The sequence below is a fragment of the Lampetra fluviatilis genome, chromosome 47 (genome assembly GCF_964198595.1).
Source record: "Lampetra fluviatilis chromosome 47, kcLamFluv1.1, whole genome shotgun sequence".
NCBI lineage: Eukaryota > Metazoa > Chordata > Hyperoartia > Petromyzontiformes > Petromyzontidae > Lampetra > Lampetra fluviatilis.
Window position 1 is genome coordinate 7,789,529 of NC_136321.1, and position 26,045 is coordinate 7,815,573.

Genomic DNA, 26,045 nt, shown 5'->3' on the forward strand with positions numbered 1-26,045 from the left:
TCAGATTAAATATTAAGAATCCCCGAACTGTTAACTGTCATAGAGTGATGATAAATATTGGGGTGAGGATAAATATTGTACAGCCAAATAGCTGAAATGTTACATTTCAACAGCTAAGGGCCCCCCCCCCCCACCCCCCCAAATATGGAATGGTTGAGCTGACAGCATGGTGCCGTGTGATGACCTTTCACTGCGTCATCCTGTGTTGGAGAACGGCCCCCAGAAAATGAAGTGGCAGAACTACTTAAGAAGCCGCTTCAATATACCTCTTTAAGCACGCCAAGTGCACGCATTTTACATGCCCTGCGAATTGTTCCGGTCCCTCGTTCACACAATCTAAATGTGAAATTCGTGGAAATGGAAAATAGGAATTCGGTGAAAGAGCTATTTCGAGAAGCCGGTTTTATTCACGAGTGGCTGAAAGCATGGGCAGAGTTTGCGGGGGGGAGGGGAGGGGGGAAATAACCCCCCAAAACTTGACATCTTTATTATTTTTAGTAGTTTAGAATTTTTTTTATTATTTACACCCACGATTCCTATTGTGAAAGACAAAGTTAACCCCTGCCCCCCCCCCGCCCCCCCCGAATAGAAAATTCAAACTCCGCCTATGGCTGAAAGCCAGATTCAAACCCAGGATGTCAGTGGTGCCGGTTCAGGGCTCTGGCTCTGTAGTGCCAGTGGGCCAAGCGACCCATCCACCTCTCAGCATCGGCGTGTATACCCAGCTCTCCAGAGACGTGAATTAAAGGGATCTCGGACGACTCTCATAGCGTTACACAAAATGTATTTCAAGTGGGATGACATTGGCTGGCTCTATGTGACAACGATCTTTTTGTAAATAAGTTATAATGTATTTATAGTCCCCTTGAGCCACTAAACACACACACACACACACGTGCAGTATATATTTGTATAGCCATTGTGGATATTAATAACAGGTTTGTCATAGTATCAACCTACATGCAGCTTCAGCTGCCCTGTCTAAACCTTGCCAAATAAAAATTCACGGTGAAAGTGCGATTTTTTTTTTTACTGGTTCAGAGCAAGGCTCCCGTTATCGTTTTTTCGCTGCACAACCACGCCAGGGTCATCCCGGCGCACCTCGTGATGAGACGCCGGGTTTGTTTTCCCTCTGCAGAAGCCGAGCCGTATCGCTGGCGTCAAATGCGAGGAACGCATGTGGCGCGACATGTACGGCGAGATCGTTAACCCCGTCTGTGGCCGTGCTTCACCCCGACAGTCAGGTTCAGATGTCTCGTGGCTCCAAGGTTTCACGGTTTGGTTCTGACCAGAGGTCGCAATCGGGTACCCGATACCCGTACCCTACCCGATAAAAGGCTAACCATACCCGGCCGGGTACGGGTACCCGTTTGCGACCCTGGTGCGGCCGGGTACGGGTACGGGTAAGGAATCAAAACCCGTTTGCGACCTCTGGTTTTGACCTGGCTGGACCAAAGACGTTCCGTCTTCCCAGCAGCCCTCTCTGTAATATCTCTTCACCGACACCTGCTCTGTAGTCACCCGCATGTGGCCAGTGAGTGGTGTGTCGGCCAGACAACTCTTCACGTAAAAATCGTCCAAATGGAACCTTAATAAACACTACTTCAGCATATTCTTAGGTTTTTTTCGGTAAAGTTACGTAGGTAAATTTTTTTTTAATAAAAGTAAAATAAAAAATAAAATAAAAATCACGACGTTTCGGAGGCAACACAAGCTTACGTCTTCAGGTGGAACCGTCACAGCACGATAGCTGTATCCGAAACGTCGTGATTTTTTTTATTTTTTTTATTTTACTTTTATTAATTTAAATTTTTTACCTACGTGACTTTACCCAAAACCTAAGAACATGAATCCTTGCAGTCACGAAAGCTTCAAATCTAGAACTACTGCAGCAGTTTAACTCCTGCTGATTGCAGCCCAGCTCCTTGACACTGCTCATCAACAGCTGTTTGTTGTGATTGTGGCAGAGCTTGCTCTATTGTTGCTGCCCCTCATGATGCCAACCTGCCCGCATTACCCATCCGTCGTCTGCGCCCAGTGCCGATATTCTCGCTGTTTGGACGTCAGACGGGGAGTTATCTCCCAGGAGCGGCCGTGCGTTTCCTGGGTGACAAGCAAGGCTCGTTTTGTTTAATTTACACCGCTTATCTATCGTTCAGCTCATTAGACATGCAGGCAGGCTTTTGACAATTTAGATTAGCACAAATGGTTTGACCTCCCCCGTGTGATTAAAACACCGTGGGTTTTATGGCACAAAGGAAGCCTGGTTGCAAACCAAGAGCGCAGGTGGTGTTTGAAAGACAGACTTTTTTTTTCTACGTTTGATTCCTTTTATTAATGAAAAATACAAACTTTACAGAAATCGTAGGAAGATCAATTATGCTTCTACAAATGATATTTTCGAAAAGGCAAAGTCAACTTTACCACTAACAACCAAAGTACTTCACGTATGCATTGGTAAATAACTACGTATATTTTGTTTAACTAAGGCTAAATAAAACATGTACTAATCTGCGATGAGTTACATGCCCTTAACTAACGTAAAAACGTAAGTTTATTAGTATAAACAAAACAACCGTAGAAAATACTGCAGAAATATCATTAATGCTTTGTGTGTAAAATTACTAACTACCTTCAATATATAAGCACATTTGGTCTGAGATCCGCAGATGAGCGCTCAGTCACCCGCAGACAATTATCAAGACAAATAATTATTTGGCCCAGCAGGCACATTATCAACCCAGCAACCAATTGAGCTAAATTACCGGCACCCCGCTTGATTACACATTGACATTCGGCGTACCCACCGTGTTAATTTGTAAAACAATCCACATACGTTTCACTATTCATAACTTTGGCAACAATGGCCCTCAGATGCTAGCAAAGCGTCGTATGCCCCCTTGTGTTTTAACACGAAAAAAAACCCTCTGGATCCCACAATAAAGTCGGCCAAAAAATGAACACTGCCCAATATTTAGGCGCCCACCGCTATAAACAGGGCTTAATTTACACCATTGGAACCTCATTTGCCAGTAAAAAATATGATAATTGTTCTTTTACCCTTCTATCTGGCAACAAAACTGACACCTTTTTTTACAAGGAGTCATGTTTGCATAGACCACAATACCCGCAGCCATAATGCAAACAAAAAAACATAACTCTGATAATAAGGTGTCAGTTTTGTTGCCAGATAGAAGGGTAAAAAACCAATTATCATATTTTTTTACTGGCAAATGAGGTTCCAATGGTGTAAATGCTTACCCCGAGCTCTCATACTCTGATGGTGCATTGTATTTGAGTTGTGCGCCTTTTGGCGTCATCTGGTCCAACCCTTGTGAGACTAGGCTCTAAGGAAAGCTGTCTCGGGTGTGGACCAATCAACTTCAAGGACAGTGCATATATTATCAGAGTTATGTTTTTTGTTTGCATTATGGCTGCAGGTATTGTGGTCTATGCAAACATGACTCCTTGTAAAAAAAAGGTGTCAGTTTTGTTGCCAGATAGAAGGGTAAAAACCAATTATCAGGGCTTAATTTCTCACTGTGCATTCCGGGTCGCCGGTCTACTGACTGGAGTAGGCATAGAAACCGGACCGTAGGGTAGCCACAGCCAGAGCTGTGATGAATGTGCTCTGCCTGGGCACAGAAGTATTTTCCAGGCCATCGCCTCGGACAAGACCATGGCTAGAATCATGCCCTGACTATAACCGCCGTACGTACAGGAGTGTTGGACGCGAGGTTTGCCACCTCTTAGGTAAAAAAAACGGGGAAATATCAATGGTAGAAGAACGTCTCACATTACCAGAAACGGATAATCTTGAGTGTTGTATTGTCACACAACGAATACAACAAAAACCGCGATTGTTAAATGTTTAATGCCCCGGGAAGACTTAACACTTTTCCCCAATTTCGATTTAAAGCTTTCGTGACTGCAGGGATTCATCTTCTTGGTTCTTTCGGTAAAGTCACAGCTTAAATAGACGCTCCAAGCCTGGGGTGTGTCATTCAGACTCTGTCTTCTCGACAGACCTGTTCTTCACCTGAGGACGGCTGCTTGCGTTGTGGCCGAAACGTCGTGAGAAATGTTTAATCATGTTTTATTTTTGTTGTTTTATTACTTTCCTTCTACGTGACTTTACCGAAAGAACCAAGAAGATGACTTTTCCCCAAGATGGCCACCTCCTATAGATGGACGATCTCGCGAAACAGGACGAGGTAGCGAACCCCCCCCCCCCCGGAGTGTCCGCGCTTCCCCTCAGTACTCGTCCGTGTTGTCGTAGTCGTAGTAGTACTCGCCGTCTTGCGCCCCCGCCGACAGCTCGTCTTCCCCATCGCCGCCCTCCTCTCCGCCGTCGCAACCAGGTGCCCCTCCGGGTGCCGCCCCCGCCGCCCCCGCCACCGCCGCCCTGTCGAGCCAGCTGCGTCCAGCCTGCGCCGGCGGGGACCGGCAGACGCCGGCGCGCACCTCGGCGCGGCGGCGGCGCACGAGGGCGCGACGCGTCTCGGCCAGAGCGCAGTCGCAGCGCCACGGGTTGCCGTCGAGGTAGACGCGCCGCAGGTTGAGTGCCGGCGTGAGTGCGGCGGCGGGCAGCGTCGAGAGGCGGTTGTCGCGCAGGTTGAGCACGCGCAGGCGGTGCAGCGGCGCGAGCTCCGAGGCGCGCACGCTCGCGATGGAGTTGCCCTTCAGGTCAAGGCGGGTCACCGACTCGGGCAGCCTGCGGGGGTTGGGTGAAGTCCGGCGCGCCCCGAGAGGAGACGGTCACCGATTCGGTCGGGGTGGAGCGGGGTTTATAAGCGCGTTGGCGCAAGAAACAACGTAGCGCTTATACCCCCCCCCCCCCCAATTTGCCACTGCTTACGTGTCAACCCATGCGGTTTACTCCGTATTATTGTACAGGGAAATTGAGTTTTCAGGTCCATACGGCATACAATACACAAGAACAAAAAACGGTGTCTATTTGTGTTTTTCCCTAGTGATGGGACTTTGTAGGATGAACGTTGAGATTTATAAGGGCACAGGGTGACCAATAAGGTCTGAATTGGTCTGTAATAAGGTAGAAGGTAGGCACCGATAAGGGGTTGACAGGCATGCCACTGGCACGGATGAGCTAAGCTGGCGTGCAGCCCTCACGACACAAGTGGTCCACCAGAACTGAACCGAGAAACAATGAACTCGCAAGACACCTGAATCTAAGAATCGGAATATTTATTTCCACTGCAGGAATCCGATGAGCTATGCAGCTTTCTTTCACAGATGTCCTGAATTTGGATCGATGCCCAAGCAAGGCTCGGGCGTGCGATTGATCATTGTTTTGACATTGCAATGTGATGTCAGCAGCACACCTCGGGTTCTGCATTGGAAAAAAAAATAATCTGGTGCCTCTTGAGCCACACCGGGCTGCCTGAGTCCGGCTCCAGCACAGCTTGATTGTGCAGTGGAAAAAGTGGTAACTTGGTGGATGTGTGTTGTGGGCTGTCATGAGTTTATATGTAATTATACAGCCCCTTTTGTCAATCCCTCTCTGTGCTGTGCAGATCGCGGGGGGGGGGGGGGGTGATTTGACCACTACGCTGGCCTGTGACGGTTTAAGGCGGGCAGCACAGACGTGGGAGCATAGAAGTACGGGACAACAGTGGATTTTTCCGCGCTATCCTCTGCTGCCCACCACGTAACCCCAGAGTGCTGACGTGAGCCGAGAGCTTTGTTCGTGACAACAACAAAAGAGACACCATTGGAACCTCATTTGCCAGTAAAAATATGAAAATTGTTTTTTTACCCTTCTATCTGGCAACAAAACTGACACCTTTTTTTACAAGGAGTCATGTTTGCATAGACCACAATACCTGCAGTCATAATGCAAACAAAAAACATAACTCTGATAATGTGCACTGTGCTTGAAGTTGATGCCTTTTGGCGTCATCTGGTCCAACCCATGTGAGACTAGGCTCTAAGGAAAGCTGTCTCGGGTGTGGACCAATCAACTTCAAGGACAGTGCACATTATCAGAGTTATGTTTTTTGTTTGCATTATGATTGCAGGTATTCTGGTCTATGCAAACATGACTCCTTGTAAAAAATGTGTCAGTTTTGTTGCCAGATAGAAGGGTAAAAAAACAATTATCAACAAAAGAGACTTTGAAGTTATGATCGGGCGCACCACTTGCGACACTCCTAAGATGCGACTGTAATGTCACCCGTGCACAGTATAATGTGGCCGCGCAGCGACGTCCACTCTATAAGTCTTTGCGTCTCATGAATACAGACTACGGCTTGGGGCGGGGGGGTCATACAGGCTGTGTGCTTTGCATCCTCGGAATGCATGTGCTAGAAAGACACTGTTAGAATTTTCAGTTGCAAATTTATTTTACGTTTTCACTCGATGCTGGGCGGTGCAATGGTTAGAATGTGTGGTACGCATGCAGAAGGGGGGTTAGGGGTGTACCCGGCTCATCATACCTCATAGGTGGTTAAATTAGGCACCACTTTGCGGGAAGTCAGAATCGGAAATGAGAATTATTTATTCATACTGCGGGAGGAATCCGATGAGCTATAAACTCCTTCTCACAGATGTCCAGTAGGGGTGGGAAAGAACGTTACAACAACATACACTACAAAAACGGCGGTTGTCACGTGTTTACAGACTCCTCCCGTCATGAGAATGTGGAATTTCCACAACTAGTTCTGATGCATTGCCCAACTCTCTTTTCTGCAAAAGGGGTAGCTATTAAAGCGCTTTGGCGAGTTTTTAAAGTGCTTATGCCTTAGCGCTTAGCTCGATCCATCTCCAACAGGGGCTCCTGATAACTCGCGTAAAGATAATCCTTTGCGAATGAAATATTTAGCGTCGTGTTGATTTGATATTTAGGGATTTGCTTTGGGAAAAAAAACGGGCAAGTTGATTTTAAGGGCTATACTGAAAACATTGGCGAAAAAAAAACTAATGATGGAAGTCTTCTTGGCCAAATGCGATGATGGTGCACACCGTGCACACACCTACGCACCCAATGTGATAATTGCACGTGGACTTCATTATTTTTGTTCATTTAAAATAAAAAAACACCAGGACAGATGCACGTTGGAAAGCGTTACAGAATCCATCGCGCGTACGCGTAAATTTTTATTCCTCGTTGACTTGATGGGCTTAGAAGTGCTGGCAAAACGCACTTGTAATCTAATGGTACAAACAGCTTTTTTAAGCGTTGTAGCTTTGGGCCAAATTGATTTGTGTTAAGCCGTATAGTAATTGGATACGTCACATACGGCGGTGAAGTGAGTCCATTTGATCACAGGAGCCATAACAGTGGTCATGCATTATTGAAACACCTATGCACATCGCAATTTGATTCACGCGCTACTATTGCTGCGCTGTTCCAGGGTGATCGATTTCCCGTAGCAGGCAAATTGATGGCACCAGAGTTTTTCCAGCAATGCCAACGCTGCCGTGGGGCGGTGGTCTAGCCCGCTGGACTTGATGTCCAGATTCTAGATTTGAAGCTTTCGTGACTGCAAGGATTCATATTCTTAGGTTTTTTTTCGGTAAAGTCACGTAGGCAAAAAATTAAAATTAATAAAAGTCAAATGAAAATAACATTTAAAAAAATCACGACGTTTCGGAGGCAACACAAGCTTCCGTCTTCAGGTGGAACCGTCACAGCACTTGATACAGCTATCGTCACAGCCAGATTTGCTGTAATCACTTGATACAGCTATTGTGCTGTGACGGTTCCCCCTGAAGACGGAAGCTTGTGTTGCCTCCGAAACGTCGTGATTTTTATTTTATTTTTATTTTACTTTTATTAATTTTAATTTTTTACCTACGTGACTTTACCGAAAAAACCTACGAATTTGATGTCCAGAGGTCACTGCCACGAAACAAAGGTTCCGAGTTTATTAAATGCCACAACCGCCCACCTCCCCCACTGCCGCCTGCCTTTATCTGCTCAGCAGTATCAATGAGTACACCACAGCCAATCGGCAGGCAGCGTGTGATGGGGTAAAAGTGTTGTCCTTCTACCGCACCTCCAATTAGCACGTTTGGCTACGTACGGTGTGAAGGAAGTTCAACGTACGTACAAACAAATGTGAATACTCCCATCTCTTCCAGGACATCGGGGCCATCATGGTAGAGTAAGCCAAGTTGCCCTTTGTGGAAGCCCTTCCACCAACAGCGGCGTGATCAAGCAATTTCAGTGCTGCACCTTGACCTTTTTAAATCCTTTATATTAAGTTCACTTGCTTGCTTGCGCGCTTACGACCGTGCAAATTTTCGGTCGTTTTTTAACCCACTTCCCGTGATCCAATCGAGCTGACATTTTGCACACAGACTCGTTGTGCGTGACAATTTATTTTCGTGAAATTTTTTTTCCAAAATTTTCCACTTTTTAGGAAAAATTTTTGTTTCATATTTTATCTAAAATACCAATGTGATAAAAATGAAACTCTTACTCAAGAAAAACAGAAATGAATAATAAAATAAAACCGATGCCACGCATATAAAGGATTTATAGTGAAAAACATTGTTTTTACGGGTTAATTTTTTACAGCCTACTAACCGTCTGCGCATACTAACCTCGTGACTAATAGCCTGCGAGCTAAATGGTCGTAACATGCTTTCTCAAGCCATCCAATTATTGGCCACTTTCCACATGACCGACCCCTAAATCTTGACCCTGGCCCCAATCATAACTTGTATGACAACACATGGGGCATACTATTTTGCTCCAAGGCCACTTTTCTATTTGGTTTACAGTTAGAAATCCGCGAGATGGCATTCGAAAAAGCAGGGAACGCTGTCGCAGTACCAAATCTCACGTTCTAAATGTAAACATCACTTTCAGCTCAATTACACAAATAGCCATCATTTTTTCCCCCCAATATTTTTTTGTCACAGGAAATCATTCATGTTTGTGGGATTTCACTTGGCTAAATAAGAATTAGAGAAAATGTATTTCAGAGAATTGTTGCTTCATAAATTATCACATGCAACCAGGTGAATTTCCATAATTATTATATTTAACCTTCAGCAAGGAATATGCAAAGAATAGTCTCTTCTAAACAAGCATTTTTGGTCTCACTATTTTAGCTGTGGGTTTATATTCACAACTGGCCATGCAATGCACAATACTGCCACAGATTATAGCACTGCAATTAACCTGTAGCCTCACTACATCCCTTACCCCAACAGTATCGATCCTTAATCCCATACGTGGGTATGATGTGCCCATTAGGACGTCCATTATAGCTTCAATTTGTCCATCCACTGTTGGATGATCGCCTGCCCACTGGGTGGATGGCAGGAAATATTTGATCATACTTTATCATGTTGGTCAGTGTGGGTTGATGAAGGCAGGGATCGTAGGCGTTGGAGGATAAAGGTAAATACAATATTGGATTTTGATTTCACTGCCCTATGCTGAGCATGGTGGTCACCCATTCAAGCACATTCCAGTCTCAACTCTGCTTAGCTTCTGAGATCTGATGAGATTGGGTGCATTTCTCGGTGATTTGGTCATTACCGCGCCCAAAATCAATTCCCAGTGGTAGCAGCAGTAGTGCTGATGTCAGCAGAATATTTCACTGCAGCCCACAGCTGTAAATGCATGTTCTCAAGATGATGATGATTGATAATGATAAATTGAAAATGATTATTGACAATGATGACTGATGATCACAGTAGATTGATGATGATAAATTGATGATAACGATGGCGATGACGATGATGATGCACCGCATGGATCCGCAATCCGCGGGCAGAGGTGTCGGCAGCCGAGGCTGGGGTCACCTGACGGGAATGGAGGTCAGCTGGTTCTGCTCCAGGGCGACGTCCGACAGCTTGCCGCAGCCGTAGAGCGCGTCCGTCTCCACCGCGCTGATGTTGTTGTTCTCCAGCAGCAGGTGCCGCAGCTCGGACAGCGCCGACAGGTCGGCGCGCGACACGCTCGTCGCCGCGTTGTAGCGGAAGTCGAGCTTCTGCAGCTGCGGGGGCAGCCCCGCGGGCAGCGCGCGCAGCTGGTTCCTCGGCAGCTCCAGCGACACGAGGGCGCGCAGCTCCGAGAACGATCCGTCCTCGATGGACGACAGCCGGTTCTCGCCGACGCTCAGCTCCCGGAGGCGGACGAGGTGCGCGACGTCGGCGCGACGGATCGCCCGGATCTGGTTGCCCTCCAGCGCCAGCGTCTCGGCGCTCGCCGGCAAGCCGGCGGGGAACCTGCGCAGCCGGTTGTGCGCGAGGCCGACGGAGCGGAGGCTCCGCGCCGCGCCGAAGAACGTCGCCGGCAGCGACGCCAGCCGGTTCCCGTCGAGCTTCAGCGCGACGAGCCGGGGCAGGGGCAGCGCCGTCGAGCCGAGCGCCTCGATGGCGTTGCCGTCGAGGCGCAGCGAGGCGAGGCTCGCGAGCGGCGCGAACGCGGCCGGGTCGAGCGCGGCGATGCGGTTTCCGTGCAGCTCGAGCACTCGCAGGGAGCGCAGGCCCGCGAGATCGGGCGGCCGCACCCCGTCGATGCGGTTGTCGTGCAGGCGCAGCGTGTCGAGGCCCGGCGGGAGCCGGCGCGGCACGGCCTGCAGACGGTTGCCGGCGAGGTCGAGCGTGCGCAGCGAGCGCAGCGGCAAGAAGGCGCCGTCCTCCACCAGCTCGATGCCGCACGACGACAGGAAGAGCGACTCGAGTGTGGGAGACGAGCGGAAGTCGGACGGCTGTGTGCGCAGGGGAGATGAACGGCAAGGGGAGAAAGACGGGGGAGATGGAACAGGGCAGATGGACAGGTGAGAAAGACGGGGGAGAAAGACGGGGGAGATAAACGGGAGAAAGACGGGCAAAGAATACTGCTGTTTTTACAGCAATAGCATAAATAATTCCCCATCATCGTCGTCGTCATGAGCCATGGTCGATGAATCCGCTGCCATCTCTCGCGATCCTGCGAGCGAGCTCTCACAACATGGCCATAATGGGCAGGCAAGGAACGGCAAGGCCCCCATGCCGTGCTCATTAGGAGCCGATTTGTAGGGAGGCACTGGGGTCAACCTACTCGTATACACGCCCTCACAGGGGATATACAGCCATTCCTCGTTATTCGCGAGGGATACGTTCCGGAATAGGAAATTTCGCGGGTGAAAATATGATAGCGGACGTGTTCGAGAAAGGACACGGCATATTAGAGAGCTTTTTGTTTTGCCCAATCTCTGACCTGGTCTCCACACTGTCTCCTGGCCCCACGCCTGGCTTCCTGACCCACAGATGTGCCCCCGTTAGTCTTTCAGCGTGGGATCTCTAGCGGCCGGTTGCCTGTCGTGACTACATTACTTCATCTGGCTGTCGCCTGATGACGCTAGTTGTAATTACTGGCGAAACGTCGTACTCAGATTGTAAATGTTTGGGCTTGGCTCTCCAACACACAACCGGTTAGTGCTGTACTAGTGACGAATTGGCATGTTCTGTTTACGTGACAACCCTCACTAGTTGGTTGTGTCGGGTGGTGGCGGGTTTTAACGACACATTTATATATTTATGTGCTCTAACCCAAAAACCTCTATTATGGATGATATTGGTAGCGAAAGTCTACTATGTGTTAAACTGCATTACGTCTGTGCTGGGTTGGTGCTTGGTGAAGGTTGATGGTGGTGATTTCGTGAGGTGCCTGGATGATGGACTGGATCAGCCATTTTTTAAATCCTTTATATTAAGTTCGCTTGCTTGCTTACGACCGTGCAAATCTTTCGGTCGTTTTTTAACCCACTTCCAGGGATACAATCGAGCTGACATTTTCCACACAGACTCGTTGTACGTGACAATTAATGTTCGTGAAAAATTTTTTCCAAAATTTTACACTTTTTAGGACAAAAATATTATATTTTATTACCAATTGCTTAATGGTGCAATGCAATCATCTGACCCATAGGTGGCAGCCATCTCAAGCCAGAGGACGAGAGGACTCTAGCCGCCACGCATATAAAGGATTTATAGTGAAAAACTTTGTTTTTACGGGTTATACTTGTTGTTCTGTCATGCCGGACTTTCTCATTTTGTTTAGAGACTTGCTGGGGCATGGCTTTTTGGTGATTGTCGCGGCGTTTCTGTGTGGGTCATCGTTTATCTCTCTGCAATGCCCGTGAGATATTTTTTTCCCGTTTTATATTTTTTACCTCTCTCTTTTCCCTTTGTCCTAGTGAAATTATACATTTTTGTAATTGTTGGGCGAAGAGGGTGGGTTATATGTGTATGAAGCTCTTGAAATACTGTGACATTCAAGTGAGAATCCTTATCCTTACCCGGCAATCATTCAACACCGTCACAGATTAAAAACAGAAACACGCTGGCATGCAATCAACCCAAAGGTCCCCAAAACACAACGCGGTCAGCAACATGCAGCACTCTTGATTAAAACACTAAGATGAGGTGACACGAGATGAAACCAACTTTGCTCACAATGCCTTTGCAGAAACCCTCTGCTTGGAAACCCACTGGGGCAATTTTCGAGCGGGCCGTTGTCAACGGCCGGATTAACAAGGGAGGCGACACCACGTGTTCAACAACCGTATAAACACAAGGCGATCGATGCACGCGCAAAAGGATTGGGTGGGGGGGAAGACACGGTCCGGTCGATGATGAGCTGTCGTTAGCGCGAGCACGCATCGTCGTTCAAACGTGTTGCAAATGAACGCGGGGCCAACGAGACCTAATCGGTCACAATTCAGTGGCACGGACGAAAGAATGGACGTCGCTGGCTCGTCGTGTCAGGGCAGAGGTGGGTGAAGAAGGGGGGGCTGGGCTGGGGTCCCTGTGACCTCGCATGACCCACCCTGCTCTGCACTCCCCCACCCTGACCGTAGAAGGGAATGCTCCACAGTAAACATCCTGCACCTGGGCGGCCCCACCAATCGCTTGCGCAATGACGGGGGTGAGCGGGGGGTGAGCGATTGTTTGCCGGCGGTCCCGAGCAAAACAAGTCAAAGGACAAATCAATCAGCCGCTGCACGAATGCGTCTTGACAGCGTCTCCGCTCACATTGTCAGCAGCACCCAGGTGCTTGCATCCTGTGGTTCTGTGTCTTCATTAACGAACCAATCAGCCGCTAACGAAGGATGCTCGTGTGCGGGGTTACCCTCCTTGACCCCTTCCCAACCTAATAAAGCTGATAATTACCGTCGTGATAATGGCCAGGAAGAAGTCCCATTGTGGGTTATTTCGGTAAAGTCACGTAGGTAAAAAATGAAATAAAAATTAATAAAATAAAATAAACATCACGACGTTTCGGAGGCAACACAAGTCTCCGTCATCAAGTGATACAGTAAATCTAGCTGTGACGGTCCCACCTGATGACGGAGACTTGTGTTGCCTCCGAAACGTCGTGATTTTTATTTCATTTTTATTAATTTTTATTTAATTTTTTACCTACGTGACTTTACCGAAAGAACTAAGAGTATGAATCCTTGAAGTCACGAAAGCTTCAAATCTAGAACCCATTGTGGGTGTTTGTCAAGAGGGCACTGCTAATGGCGTTGGCTGATGGCGCAGATGTTTGGCGGCGCTGCTCGTGGAGTTAAATCAATTCACGGGTCGTCGCCTGTTCAGTTGTTCCCAGGGCAATCCTCTCAGCTGCTGTCCTTAAAATCTTTCCGGGACATTATTAAATGGCCTCGTTTTGTCGGTTGTGTAAAAGTACACCACTGAAGGTAATGCAGTTACGTACCGTTATCACTGGTGTAGTGAAATAGCCTTCCATGATGTCTCAGATGTTAGTTGTTTTTTTTTACCTCAGAGATGGAAACATTTCTGCCGGATATAAAAACTTCGCCGCTCATTTTCACACCTGTCAACCCATACGGTTTACCTCGTATTCTTGTACAGGCAAATTGAGTTTTCAGGTCAGTACGGCGTACAGCCGTTTCAAGACAGACAACAACAAAAGTGTCTGTTCGTTTGTGTTTCTCCCTGGTGATGGGACTTGGTAGGATGAACGTTGAGATTTATACGGGCACGGCGTGACCAATAAGATCTGAATTGGTCTGTAATAAGGGGCCGTCCATAAATGACGTCACGCGATTTTGGACGATTTTTGACCCCCCCCCCCTCGTCACACGGCGTCACAAAAAGTCAGACCCCCCCCCTCAAATATGACGTCACAAAGCTCTGCCCCCCCCCCCCCCCCAAAAAATATAAAACATGCTTCAAATCGCTTTAAACTATTGTCATTGTAGTGCGTATTTAATGTGGTGCTGCACTCTGATGTTGTAGGAGAAAACATTTATTAAAAAGTCTATTTAATTAAGTTGCGCATTTTGATGTGACGTCACATTTCTCAAATCCCCCCCTCGTCACACATCGTCACAAATGTCTGACCCCCCCCCCCCCCCCCTTGGTGCGTGACGTCATTTATGGACGGTCCCTAAGGTAGGGCACTGATAAGGGGTTGACAGGTGTGCCTTTTGGTCGTAGTGGCTGTTTGACCATCCTTCACCACACTGGTCAGAGCGGGTTCTGCTGGGGCACATTAATGATAAGAGGTTTTCATTATGATGAGTGAATAATGGTGCTGGAGGAATTTTTAATGATGACGATGGTGTTAATGCAAGTGTCCAGTGGTATTAATAACGTTAATGGCACTGGTGGGTGTGTGAACGATGCTCCTGTTATAGAGTTAGTGGTTAACCGTGTCAATGATGATGATGATGCTGCTAGAACCGGCCGTGTTAATGATGGTGCTGACATTGTTGCGTGTGCAAACGCTGCAACGTCTGCTGCTACTAACGCTGTTCTTGTTAGTGGTTAACGGTGATGCCGGTAATGCCGGAGCCTTTGGTATTAATGACGGTATTGGAGGGGGTGTTAACACCAGCAGCAGAATTTGCCGGCACCTGCAAGGCACTGCTGGAGAACACCATCGGAGACACCCCCCTCCACCCGTCCACCCGCTCCTTGCCTGCAAGCGACGGAAGCTGTTGTGCTGCAACTCGAGGCGCCGCACGCCAGCGGGCAGCTCGCTCGGGACGCTGCTCAGTCGGAAGCACCGAGCGCTGACGCCCGCCTCGCCCGCCTCGCACGCACAGCCTCGAGCGCATCCCTCCACTGCGCTCGCCCCACACGGAGCCACCGCCACCACCAGCAGCAGCATCAGCAGCTTCGGAAGCAGCTTCGGGAGCAGAGCGCGATGCTCTGGGTGCGTGCACGTCGCTCGCATGGCGAGCAGTCCGCGTTCGCTCAGTCCACCTGGGGTTCACTCGCTCCTCGCACGCACAGGTGACCCAGTTTGTTCAGCCCTATCGGGGAAAAATCGCGCGTGTCATACATGGATATTGATTCATCCTGGAGGAATCCGATGAGACACAGAGCTCTTGTTCACACATGTCCAGTCGAACTAAGACCCATATCTTGCCTGTAACATCTGACACTTTAAGCAGATTGATTCGACCAAGCCTGACTCTGCTAATGAGCCATTATGCGTTTGAATTCGAGCCAGAGTTTGCTTGTACTGACTCAATGCTGCTGAAATGGTGCACTCCCAGAATGCTGTTGGGCCGATGGGTTGCTTAAAAAATTTTGTTTTTTTGGAGAGATATCCATATGAAGGAGACAATATCGTTCGCTTGTTGATGTCATCAATGTCCACGCCAGCTCTTCGCAACTCTTGACTGTGAGCCAGGCGATCGAAGGTTCATTCACAGCCACGGCTCACGTCAACGGCACGAGAGCGATCCCGTTTCTGGTGAAGCCTTCCGACACGCGGAGCGAAACGTCGGGCAATGCGCCGACCCGAAAAACCCACATCGGACAGCTGTACAGCAACAACCCCGAAAACGTAACGGCCCGTAATTATGAGTGCAAATTTCGATTCAAAGCTTTTCGTGACTGCAGGGATTCATCTTCTTGGTTCTTTTGGTAAAGTCACGTAGAAGGGAAATAATAAAATAATAAAACTAAAATATGATAAAATACAATTGTATTTTTGTATTTTATTATGTTGTATTTTATTATGTTTTATTTTTTATTATTTTATTATTTCCCTTCTACGTGAGTTACCGTGTTGAGATTATCTCCATTATTGACCAAACCCAGTTATATTTCGATTTAAAGCTTTCGTGACTGCAGGGATTCATCTTCTTGGTTCTTTCGGTAAAGAAAGTTCTTCACCTGAGGACGGTTGCTTGCGTTGTGGCCGAAACGTCGTGAGAATTATTTTATTATGCTTCATTTTTATTATTTTATTATTTCCCTTCTACGTGACTTTACCGAAAGAACCAAGAATATGAGTGCAAATGTTGAGAGAGCCAATTTGTCAACACGCTGTTGGGTGAGGGCTTGCCCGTGCCGTGAAAGTTGTGGGAGTCATTTCACCAAACTTCACCACGCTGCGTAGCGTGGGTTGGTGACGCCGGGGCACGTGTTGGATCATAGTACAGTACAACATGCACTACTGTGCGTAGCAAAAAGTGGATATGGAGACTGTAACACACACAAAAAGGTCCCAGCGTGCATTGCACACCAAGGTGACAGCACCGTGTATGTTGAACGTGCCTTCATATGTCCTGCACTCAGCCGATGCTGGCCGCTAGCCCAATAACACGGAGAGGTGGCCTTTTAGGTTGAGCTAAGACAACAATGCTGGTTTCCTCCCTATTCAGTATAGTAAGGCTATCATGGCCTGCGGTTGCCGTTTGTCTTATGCCGAACAACCCTCTCCCTACATACACTTATAAATTCCAGTGCTTGTGCTGATCTTTCAAAATTAGCTATCTGAAGAGAGTCCTTAAAAAACAGCAATACGTATATCTAATTTAAATAAAAATCAGCAATATTGTTTGTATACGATCCTCTTATTAAGGCATCACAAACCACCGAAAATGTGTTCCAGTCTCACAGGAATCAATAGATGCGATCATGTTTATCTGGCAGTGAATGTTATTAAATTCACCTTATGGCGGTTCCCCGGGGTACCATAGTACCCCGGCTCTCGCATGATGTCCGTGATGCAGTCACTGTTACTCTGTTGATGGTCGGCGATGCGGCAATCGACTCATCTCGAAGAGCTGTACACGATGCACCACTACGATGCATACGACCGTGCGAGCGCTCATGGTCTCAGCGCAATCGTCCTCGCTGCGTTTAAACATCGCGGAGTAGCACTGATTTCAGAATGATTGGTACCCCAGTCGCGCAGTTAAGTACACCCCTGGGAGAAAAAAGTGTCCCAGAAATAAAACATTTAATTGCCTCGGCCATTTAGTATTATTTGGTACCCCGGGGTACCGCCACAAGGATCAAATGTGGATTCCTGTCACGTGTTTCTTCCGGTGGGAACTGTGGTGAAGTGGTTGCCACCACCGCACCCTGAACCCAGCGACTTGAGCTTGATTCCGAGCCCAGTGGCAAAGTGATGTCTGAAACCGGACCCGCACGGACCTACTACCCCGCTTCACCAGCCCGCAATGACCAAGTGTGTTGATGTAAATTCAAACAGCCGTCGTAACCGAGAGACACGGCGAGGCCTCCATCCAGAAGTGAATTGATAAAGGGTGGTAAATAAAATAAAAGGTTTAAAAAAAAGTTATCGCATATCTGAGATGTCCAATTTAAATATATCTGTGAAATACCCCTGAACCCCGCATCTCCGATTTTCGCGGTTACTACGCATGTTGGACAAGAAGGTCAACATCCAAACTCACCAAACAGACAATGCCTAGTATTTATATGTGAATCTCTCAACAAACTGCCTTCACTGTAGAGCACTACCCTACATGATCACCCACTGTCTGAAAACGTCCTGCAACCACTGCTCTATAGAGTACTGTATTCACAGGACTGATTTCTGCAATCAGCTCAAAAATGTTAGTTTACACGACCCTATCCTAAAGGTTTGTTTCTTTCATCTGACTTCACAATCTTTTTTTTTAAATTGCATAAGCTCCACTTAATCTTCAACACGTCAGCAACGGTTGGGACGGAAAATATTGCAGAATTGGAGCAGTGTTGGCAAGTGAACTTTGACAACTCACGCGAGTGAAACGTAAACGAAAAAAATGCAACTTTCACTTCATGGTCAACTTAACGGCACCGAACATCATTACGCAGGAAAGCCTCAAGACTGTATTTTTTTTTCAGGAGGGTCCTGCCAAGTTTTAGAGGGAAATGTTGCTTTGTGTAAGCCCAATTGAGTAATTTACTGGTAATTTCATCAGCATTGGGGTGTTTGGCCAATACCGGTTACTTTGTATGTGTTTTATCTTGGAGAGGAAACCAGAGAACACATTGGAAACCCATGCAGTACAGGGGGAGAACATACACGCTCAACAAACCCGAGTTGGGAATGGAACCCAGGCCGATCTTGTTTTGCACCCAAAAAAATACTGAATTAAAAACAATTAATTGTATTCAGAAGACTCGGTCCAAGAACCTGTCTTTAGGCAGAACACTCAAGAAGACGAAAATACATAAAGCCTCTTGCTAAATGCTCATGACATGAGCCTGTTAAGGGACTAACCTGGATGACACTGGCAATAGCTGTGAAACTGCAACTATGTGAACACGTAAGCCTTTGTTTATGCATATGTGAGCTTTGCATCACTATCCTGTGACAGACGACCATTTAACTAATACTCTATTCACTTCTGCCATAATTAAGCTGTCACGATTCCTGGTCACAATTCAGGGTCATGGTTTTATTCAAATACTGTATTTTTTGCCTCTCTCTTGGATTGTTCATCTCGAATGCTAAGTCTCGTTTGTTCTGTCTATCTCCATTAGCCTGAGAGTAACATCAGCATATCATTTGCATACATTCTAAATAGTTGATTCTTACGCACAACTTTTACGTATATATAGTAGCATAAGAATATATTTTAATTGCTCACTTGGGGAATCACCGAATCACTACATTTCTGCTGACAGCGCGTGGTTATTCTGACGTTAAATTCTGACATTTAATATAAAATATATGCCATTTGTCTATTTGCACACATTTCCTTAATGGAAAAATAAAGATATTTTTGTTAGTTTTTATCACGCTCAGATACTGACACTGAAACCGATAACACACGTGCACAACAATTGCAATTCTATAGCCTTGCAAATCCAGCGTACGCTAGCTGTCCAACCTTCACAAAATATGTGTGTCTATATATATGGGGTGAAGCGGGTGACCCAAGCTTCTTTACAGATACGGTAAACATCAGTGGCCAGTGACATGGTTAATTTAGACTTTAGAGCGTCTCGCGCAAAGAACGGCAGCCAAGACCTCGTGTCATATCTAAACCAGCCGTGGTGTGCCCTCACCTTCACCGCCCCAAATTCACAATGGTGGTTCAACAATACCCACAACCAACACGGCATGGTGAGGACCTCAACTCGTTGTGGAGTAATAAAGATGCTTCAAATTGTATTTGAAATAAATAAAAACAATTGTATGCTTGGCGTGGCAAAGATCTCGTCAAGGAGCATAAACCATCACGCGAACTCCGCTCATCCTCACCGTGGCGGCCGTCTGGAACGCTCTTCCTTTCGATATTAGAAAGCCACTGGGAGCTATGCACTTTTAAATCGAGATCAAGAAACTCATTTCTTTAGAAGTGCATTTTGCGTTCTGTCTGTTACCCCTCCCCTCCTCCCCCGCACCTCCGATTAGCACGGTTGGCTATATACGGTGAGAAAAAAGTTCAACGTACGTACGTCCCGATGAGGGCGTGTGTTCATGAGCAGGTTGCGTCCGTGCATTAGTACGCAGTGACCCCGGGTGCCTCCCTCCTAATCAGTCCCTAATGAGCACGGCATGGGGGCCACGCCGCGCCTCACCCTGCCATTAAGACCATTTCGTGCAGGGCCCGAGACGTCAAAAGCGTTGACCCTTTCATCCGTGAAGCGCGACCAGGCTATGCCCGGACACACACACACACAAAGACAAAGGTCCCCCGTATAGGCTCAACAGACTTTAGGGGCAAGTGCTGTTAGCGAACACCGATGAAGGCCGGAACGGTACACGGAGGGGATGGGTGGCCAGCACCACGCCCGACCGCCTTTGTCTCCCCGGTGGCGATGTTTACACACTGCAACAGGTACTCATTTGAGGCTGAGTCGACCTAGTGGAGGCCCAGGACCGTTGCAGATAATCGTCACTGGGTGTTGGCCGTGAGCGGGAATCGAACCCGGTTCGCCTGAAATGGTCCTGATCACCCCTTTCACCAACCAATCCTGACCAAAATGGTAAACGTATAGTGAAACGACAACCACGATCTAGATCGCGTGAGGAGGCCTTCATCCAACAGGTTCGAAGCTTTCATGACTGCAGGAATTACTCTTTGGTTCTTTCGGTAAAGTCACGTAGAAAATAAATAAATTAAATAATAATAGCATACGACGTTTCGATTGCAACACAAGCAACCATCATCAGGTTACAAATGAATGAGAAAACAAACAGTAAACTTGGAAATAGAATGCAATACAACACAGAGAGTCGGCCAACACAAGTCAACACCCTACCTGGTTGATTACGTTCTTCCAAAGATTGCAAAATTTGAGAGAGAGACAAAACACAGACACGGAGACACACAGGCAGACACACAAGCAGAGAGAGAAACTCACGATGTGTGTGTCTCTCTGTTTGTCTCTGTGTGAGTCTGTAAACTATTGCTACTATTTTTCTTTCGCGTCAACGTATAGTGAGTTTTTGTACAGTTGTTTTTCTGTTTTGCGTGTATGTTGAACTTCGGTGCTGAACAGGCTCCAACAGTTGAAGGGAAGCGCTCTGTCTTCAACATTTGCTCACGGTGCCATTTACTTTCACGTACATGACTGCTGATGACACCCAGACACGCAAAGCGTGTCGGAGAGTTTTCCTGCATCAACAGAAAGCCAATAGGATGATGTACTACACTATTATTTTTACTGGGATAAACACGCTTTCTCTCTTAACTGTGTTTTTTTTGACATACAGTACATACCGTATGCATGTGGCAAACATCATCCATTCACAGTAACCCAGTAAACATGGAACGTTCAGCCAACGTTTGGTCCAACGGTTCCAACCACATGTGAACTGAAAAAGCCCTTTTTATACTATGATACAAAAGTCTATTTTAAAAATCCCTTTATTGTGAATCGTTGAATGTGTATTGTGTAACGTTGGCGAACCCAACTGCCTGCCTGGAGGTGCATGCACACCCCCCGAATCAGTGTATTTTATTTAACCAGGAGGTCAAATCACCTGTTTTGAAACGCATTAAACAGCATTGCCACTTTTGCAAGGGAAATCTGAGACGTCGTGATTTGAATGAATAGAAAGGCGTTAAACGCAACACGAGCAGTGTAATGATGTATTTTATATGTCAAAAAATTGTCACGTAATGATACTTTTGGAAAAAATAACATTTGCAACCACATAGTAAAAAATACGTGTCTGAATATTAACAGTATAATGTGTTAATGGTTGATGTTGAGAATAGACGCAGTATGTGGATGATTAAAAAAAAACATAAGCTAGTTTTAAATTAACCTTCAATGCCCTAGATTTAAAGCTTTCGTGACTGCAAGGAATCATATTCTTAGGTTTTCTCGGTAAAGTCACGTAGGTAAAACATCAAAATTAATGAAAATAAAATAAAATAAAACAAAAATCACGACGTTTCGGAGGCAACACAAGTCTCCGTCATCAGGTGGGACCGTCACAGCCGAATTAGCTGCATGCAGTTAATTCGGCTGTGACGGAGACTTGTGTTGCCTCCGAAACGTCGTGATTTTTGTTTTATTTTATTTTATTTTCATTAATTTTGATGTTTTACCTACGTGACTTTACCGAAAAAACCTAAGAATATACTTCAATGCCCTGCTTTAGTGATATATACACTGAAGAACATGTCAATGAAATTACATACCGCAGTGGTTGTTTAAAGTCACGAAAAGGAAATAATCTCGTTTGGCCGATAGGTCGTTATCTACCCTGTTAGTGTACGTATAAATCTCCAATTACATTTCATTAACACGTAAATGTAATTGCGGTGGTCGTTTTTGCCCACAGCTCTCGCTGATGTTAAACATTAATATATTCCGCACCATTTCAGAAGATTGATGTTTGCATCTTCTATTGAATTTACATGTTTCGTTTTGCCTGAAGCGGCAGTAATTGAATATGTATGATACATATATACACACACGCGCGCACACAATGTGAATACAATATAATCTGGTGTTAGCTACTTTTTGCAGGGGGCGAACAGCAGTGCCACGGTTTGCATACCTAATGCACTACGAATCTGCCGAGCTGCAGTTTGATTCCTGCCCACCACTGACAATCAGCCTGGGCGAGTGATATTTAAACCGATCCTGTGCACTCTCCTTATCAACCCGCATTGTTCAGAATGGTGAAGTATGGTCAAATATCTCCCATGACCCACAACTGTGCGTTTTTTTAAATCGACAATAACATTTTTTGTAACTATCTATATGAATAAGTGTCAGATGTCACCAGATATATAGTGGCACGTGGGGACTGTGATACATCACAATGAAGGGCAAAACATAGCTTAACTTTTGTTATTAATATTTGTAATTATAACCACTCGTAGTGTATATACGCATCGATTAACACATCGGGTGCCTGGGAATCACCATGACAGATCCTGCACGCAATCGACCTCCTGACGACATCCGCAGTGAATTAGTAGAATATCATGAGTATGATATTAAACTAAGCACATTTCGTGCAAGATTAATATCAACGTGTGAGGCTCAAACGGCCAGTTCATAGCACTGTTTTGGGATTGCTTCGTATCCAAAATCTCCTTTCCAAAGGTTACAATTGCTTAAGTGTGATTCTCTCTACTGGATATTAAATTAAGTCGATGATTATTGTTAATCCCCTAATGCTTCGAGAGTCAACCCAATTTCAAGAGCTGCACGTCCATAAGAGATTAACCCAGTTTGCACACAAACTCTCAATTATTGGAATTCAATTTGTCGCGCGGTAACTTAGAAAACAAAAAAAATGCATGAGGGTTTGTGTCGCCGCATCAAGTAAACAAAATATAAAATAACGAGACTATTCCACGTATGAGTGTTCTGAAATAATATATTCCGAGGAAAAAGCAAAGTTTGCAGAGTATTCTGCTGAAACCAGTGGTTTTGGAAAACATCGGACCCCGGACCGCCCTCGTGGTCTCATGAACAAAACTCTGAGTTCACCTTCTTCACACGACGAATCGGAAGTCTATTATTTTTGTTAAAACAAATTTTATTTATTTCGGCAGTGTACTTAAGCTGCCAACATTTTAAGTCATAACGTGAAAAAATGTGTACCCAGCACATTAGAATAATAATCGTGACAGATTATCGTGACAGATTAACATGTGGACACAACCCAGAGAAGCACGTGTTAATTTTGTAGACATTAACCTCGGCAGCGCATCTCGTGATATCTGACACAAATTTGAAGCTTCGTTAACGGGGAAAAAAAGAACAGCGTTAGAGTTAAGGTCAGACTCTCCTGTGACGCACTGTATTGACATTTACGAAAATGTCGTGACTATCACATCTTGTGCTTGGCGAACCACCGCTCCGTTTGTAGTAAACACAAAACAAAGATCCCCCGTATAGCATATAACAGACTGTTGGGGCAAGTGCTGTTAGCGAGTAGCACCTTATGAAGGCCGGCACGGCACCACGAGGGGGTGGGTGGCCAGCACCACGCCCGGTCGCCTTTATCTCCCCAGTGGCGAAGTTCTACACACAACGCACAAGCTACTAATTTGAGGCTGAGTCGACCTAGGGGAGGCCCGGGACCGGTTCAGATAACCGCCACCGGTGTTGGCCGTGAGCGGGAATCGAACTCGGATCGCTGGGTTTGCAGGGCAGCGCGCTAACCGCTCCGCCACCGCTCCCCACGAACGCACACACACACAACATACCTTGCAAATAACTCGCAGACGACGAGTTTCCCTCCACTAAATCCAAGACTTTGGCCACGATGGGAAGTTTATATGCAGCCGCCCGCTCAATTATAACACAAAAGAGCGCTTCCAGATATTTGCCCTTATATGTAAGTGCCGCTGCGCAATTATTTGCCAAGGTCTGGAGGTGTGTTCGTGTGTGCGTGTGTGTGTGATGCGAGGTGATGTGTGCACGTGTTTGCTGTGGGTGTGTGCGCGTGTATGTTACGGGTGTTTGCCAACTGTGTGTATGTGCGCGTGTGCGTGTGTGGTGGGAGTTCGGGTTGGTGCACCTTAGTTCTTTCGGTAAAGTCACGTAGGTAAAAAATGAAATAAAAATGGATAAAAATAAAACAATAAAATCACGACGTTTCGGAGGCAACACAAGCTTCCGTCTTCAGGTGAAACTGTCACAGCAAAATATCTGTATCAAGAGATGTGTTGCCTCCAAAACGTCGTGATTTTATTGTTTTTTATTTTTATAAATTTTTATTTCATTTTTTACCTACGTGACTTTACCGAAAGAACTAAGAGTATGAATCCTTGCAGTCACGAAATTTTCAAATCTAGAATTGGTGCACCTTGGTGTGTGGCCTATGTCTGCGTGCACGTTAGCCTGCAGTAATTCCGCTGAATGGGGGAGGGGGGGCACATGTGTGTACGGTTTTACCTGCAGGTTGTGCAGAAATATTGTACGGATAAGCCATGCGGTGGAGCAAAGAATGAGCACCGTGCTTACGCATGTGTGATGTGTGGACGCACTGGGATTCATGCGTGTTGTTTATGTGAGACTCGTGGGATACGACACCTTAAATGGTACAAAGACCCCCCCCCCCCCGCATAACCTGTCAGTGAACACCTATGAAGGTCGTGGGAGTAGGCGGCCAACAAAACCCCCCGGCCGCCTTTGCCTCCCACGTGTCGATGTTTACACATACTGTACTAGCAGGTACTCGTTTAAGGGTGAGCTCCGCCGATGTTGGAAAACCCAGGACCGACTGCGAATTGACTCGCCGCCGATGTTAGACGATAACCGTGGTTAGGAATCGAACTCGGGTTGCCAGTGTGCAACCAACTCTGCTGCCATGCAAAGACAAAGACCCCCCACCCCGTGTAGCCTTTTCAGATTGTTGGGGCAAGTGCTGTGAGCGAGCACGGCACACGTAGGGGGTGAGTGGTCAGCACTATGCCCGACCGCCTTTGTCTCCCTAGTGGCGATGTCTACACAACGCACCAGGTAGTCATTTGAGGCTGAGTAGACCTAGGGGAGGTCCATAATCAGTTCAGATAATCGTCCCTGGTGCTGGCCGTAGCGCAAAGCCCTAACCGCTACACCTACGCTGTCACCACAAAAACAACGACAAAGATCCCCCGTATAGGCTGAACAGACTGTTGGGGAAAGTGCTGTTAGCGAGCACCTATGAAGGCCGGAACGTCCACGAGGGGGTGGGTGGCCAGCACCACGCCCGACCGCCTTTGTCTCCCTAGTGGCGATATTTACTATACACCGCACTAGGTACTCATTTGAGGCTGAGTCGACCTAGGGGAGGCCCAGAACCGGTTCATATAATCGTCACTGGTGTTGGCCGTGAGCGGGAATTGAACTCGGGTCGCCGGGTTCATAGAGCAGCGCGCTAACCACTGCACTACCGCTCCCCCAACACACACAGACACACACACAGACACACACACAGACATGCCTTACGCACTTACCCAAGAGGTCCTTCCTCACTTTTTCCGGATGCTGGGTCTCATTACAATCAGCTTGAGTGAGCTCCTCAAACAAAAGCCCCTGTGATAGAATGTTTTTTTTTTCCTCTTGACTTCTTCCGACCTTATTTCCTTTATAAGCAATCACAACACTGTTTGAACTACCGCACATTCTTTAGTGGCAAATGTGTGCAATCTAAAATAAAGAGATAAAAAAAACTTCTGAAATTTCTTTAGGGCGGTTTTGCCGAGCAAAGGCTTGCCACCCGAGGCACATTCTAGTGATGTATCTCAACGTGCAACGCATAGGAGAATAGCTGTGCCACAAACCTTGGAGTAATCGCGGCCACAGCGGTGGTGCATCGTGGCCAGATAACTCCCGTAATCTGCACGGTGTGGAGAGGTCATCATCCATCAGTGGATTAAAATAAGGCC

General features: G+C 46.7%; 1 protein-coding gene across 1 annotated transcript; it reads right to left on the reverse strand.

The window, feature by feature from the left end:
- Window positions 1-4,254: 4,254 nt before the first annotated feature.
- LOC144947801 (nephrocan-like) lies at window positions 4,255-23,925 on the reverse strand. Its single transcript, XM_078877154.1, has 4 exons — window positions 23,880-23,925; window positions 14,915-15,215; window positions 9,781-10,691; window positions 4,255-4,714 (listed from the first exon to the last, which is right to left on the reverse strand). The coding sequence occupies exons 2-4, from the start codon at window positions 15,170-15,172 to the stop codon at window positions 4,255-4,257; spliced, it is 1,629 nt and encodes a 542-aa protein (XP_078733280.1). The 5' UTR covers window positions 15,173-15,215; window positions 23,880-23,925.
- Between the last annotated feature and the right edge of the window lie 2,120 nt (window positions 23,926-26,045).

Excerpts from the sequence above, each read along its gene's own strand:
- LOC144947801 (XM_078877154.1), bottom strand. The coding sequence starts at position 15,172 with ATGCGAGCGACGTGCACGCACCCAGAGCATCGCGCTCTGCTCCCGAAG. Across the intron at positions 10,692-14,914 it reads ACAGCTTCCGTCGCTTGCAG|CCGTCCGACTTCCGCTCGTC; the intron begins GCAAGGAGCGGG and ends CTGCGCACACAG. Across the intron at positions 4,715-9,780 it reads CTGACCTCCATTCCCGTCAG|GCTGCCCGAGTCGGTGACCC; the intron begins GTGACCCCAGCC and ends CAACCCCCGCAG.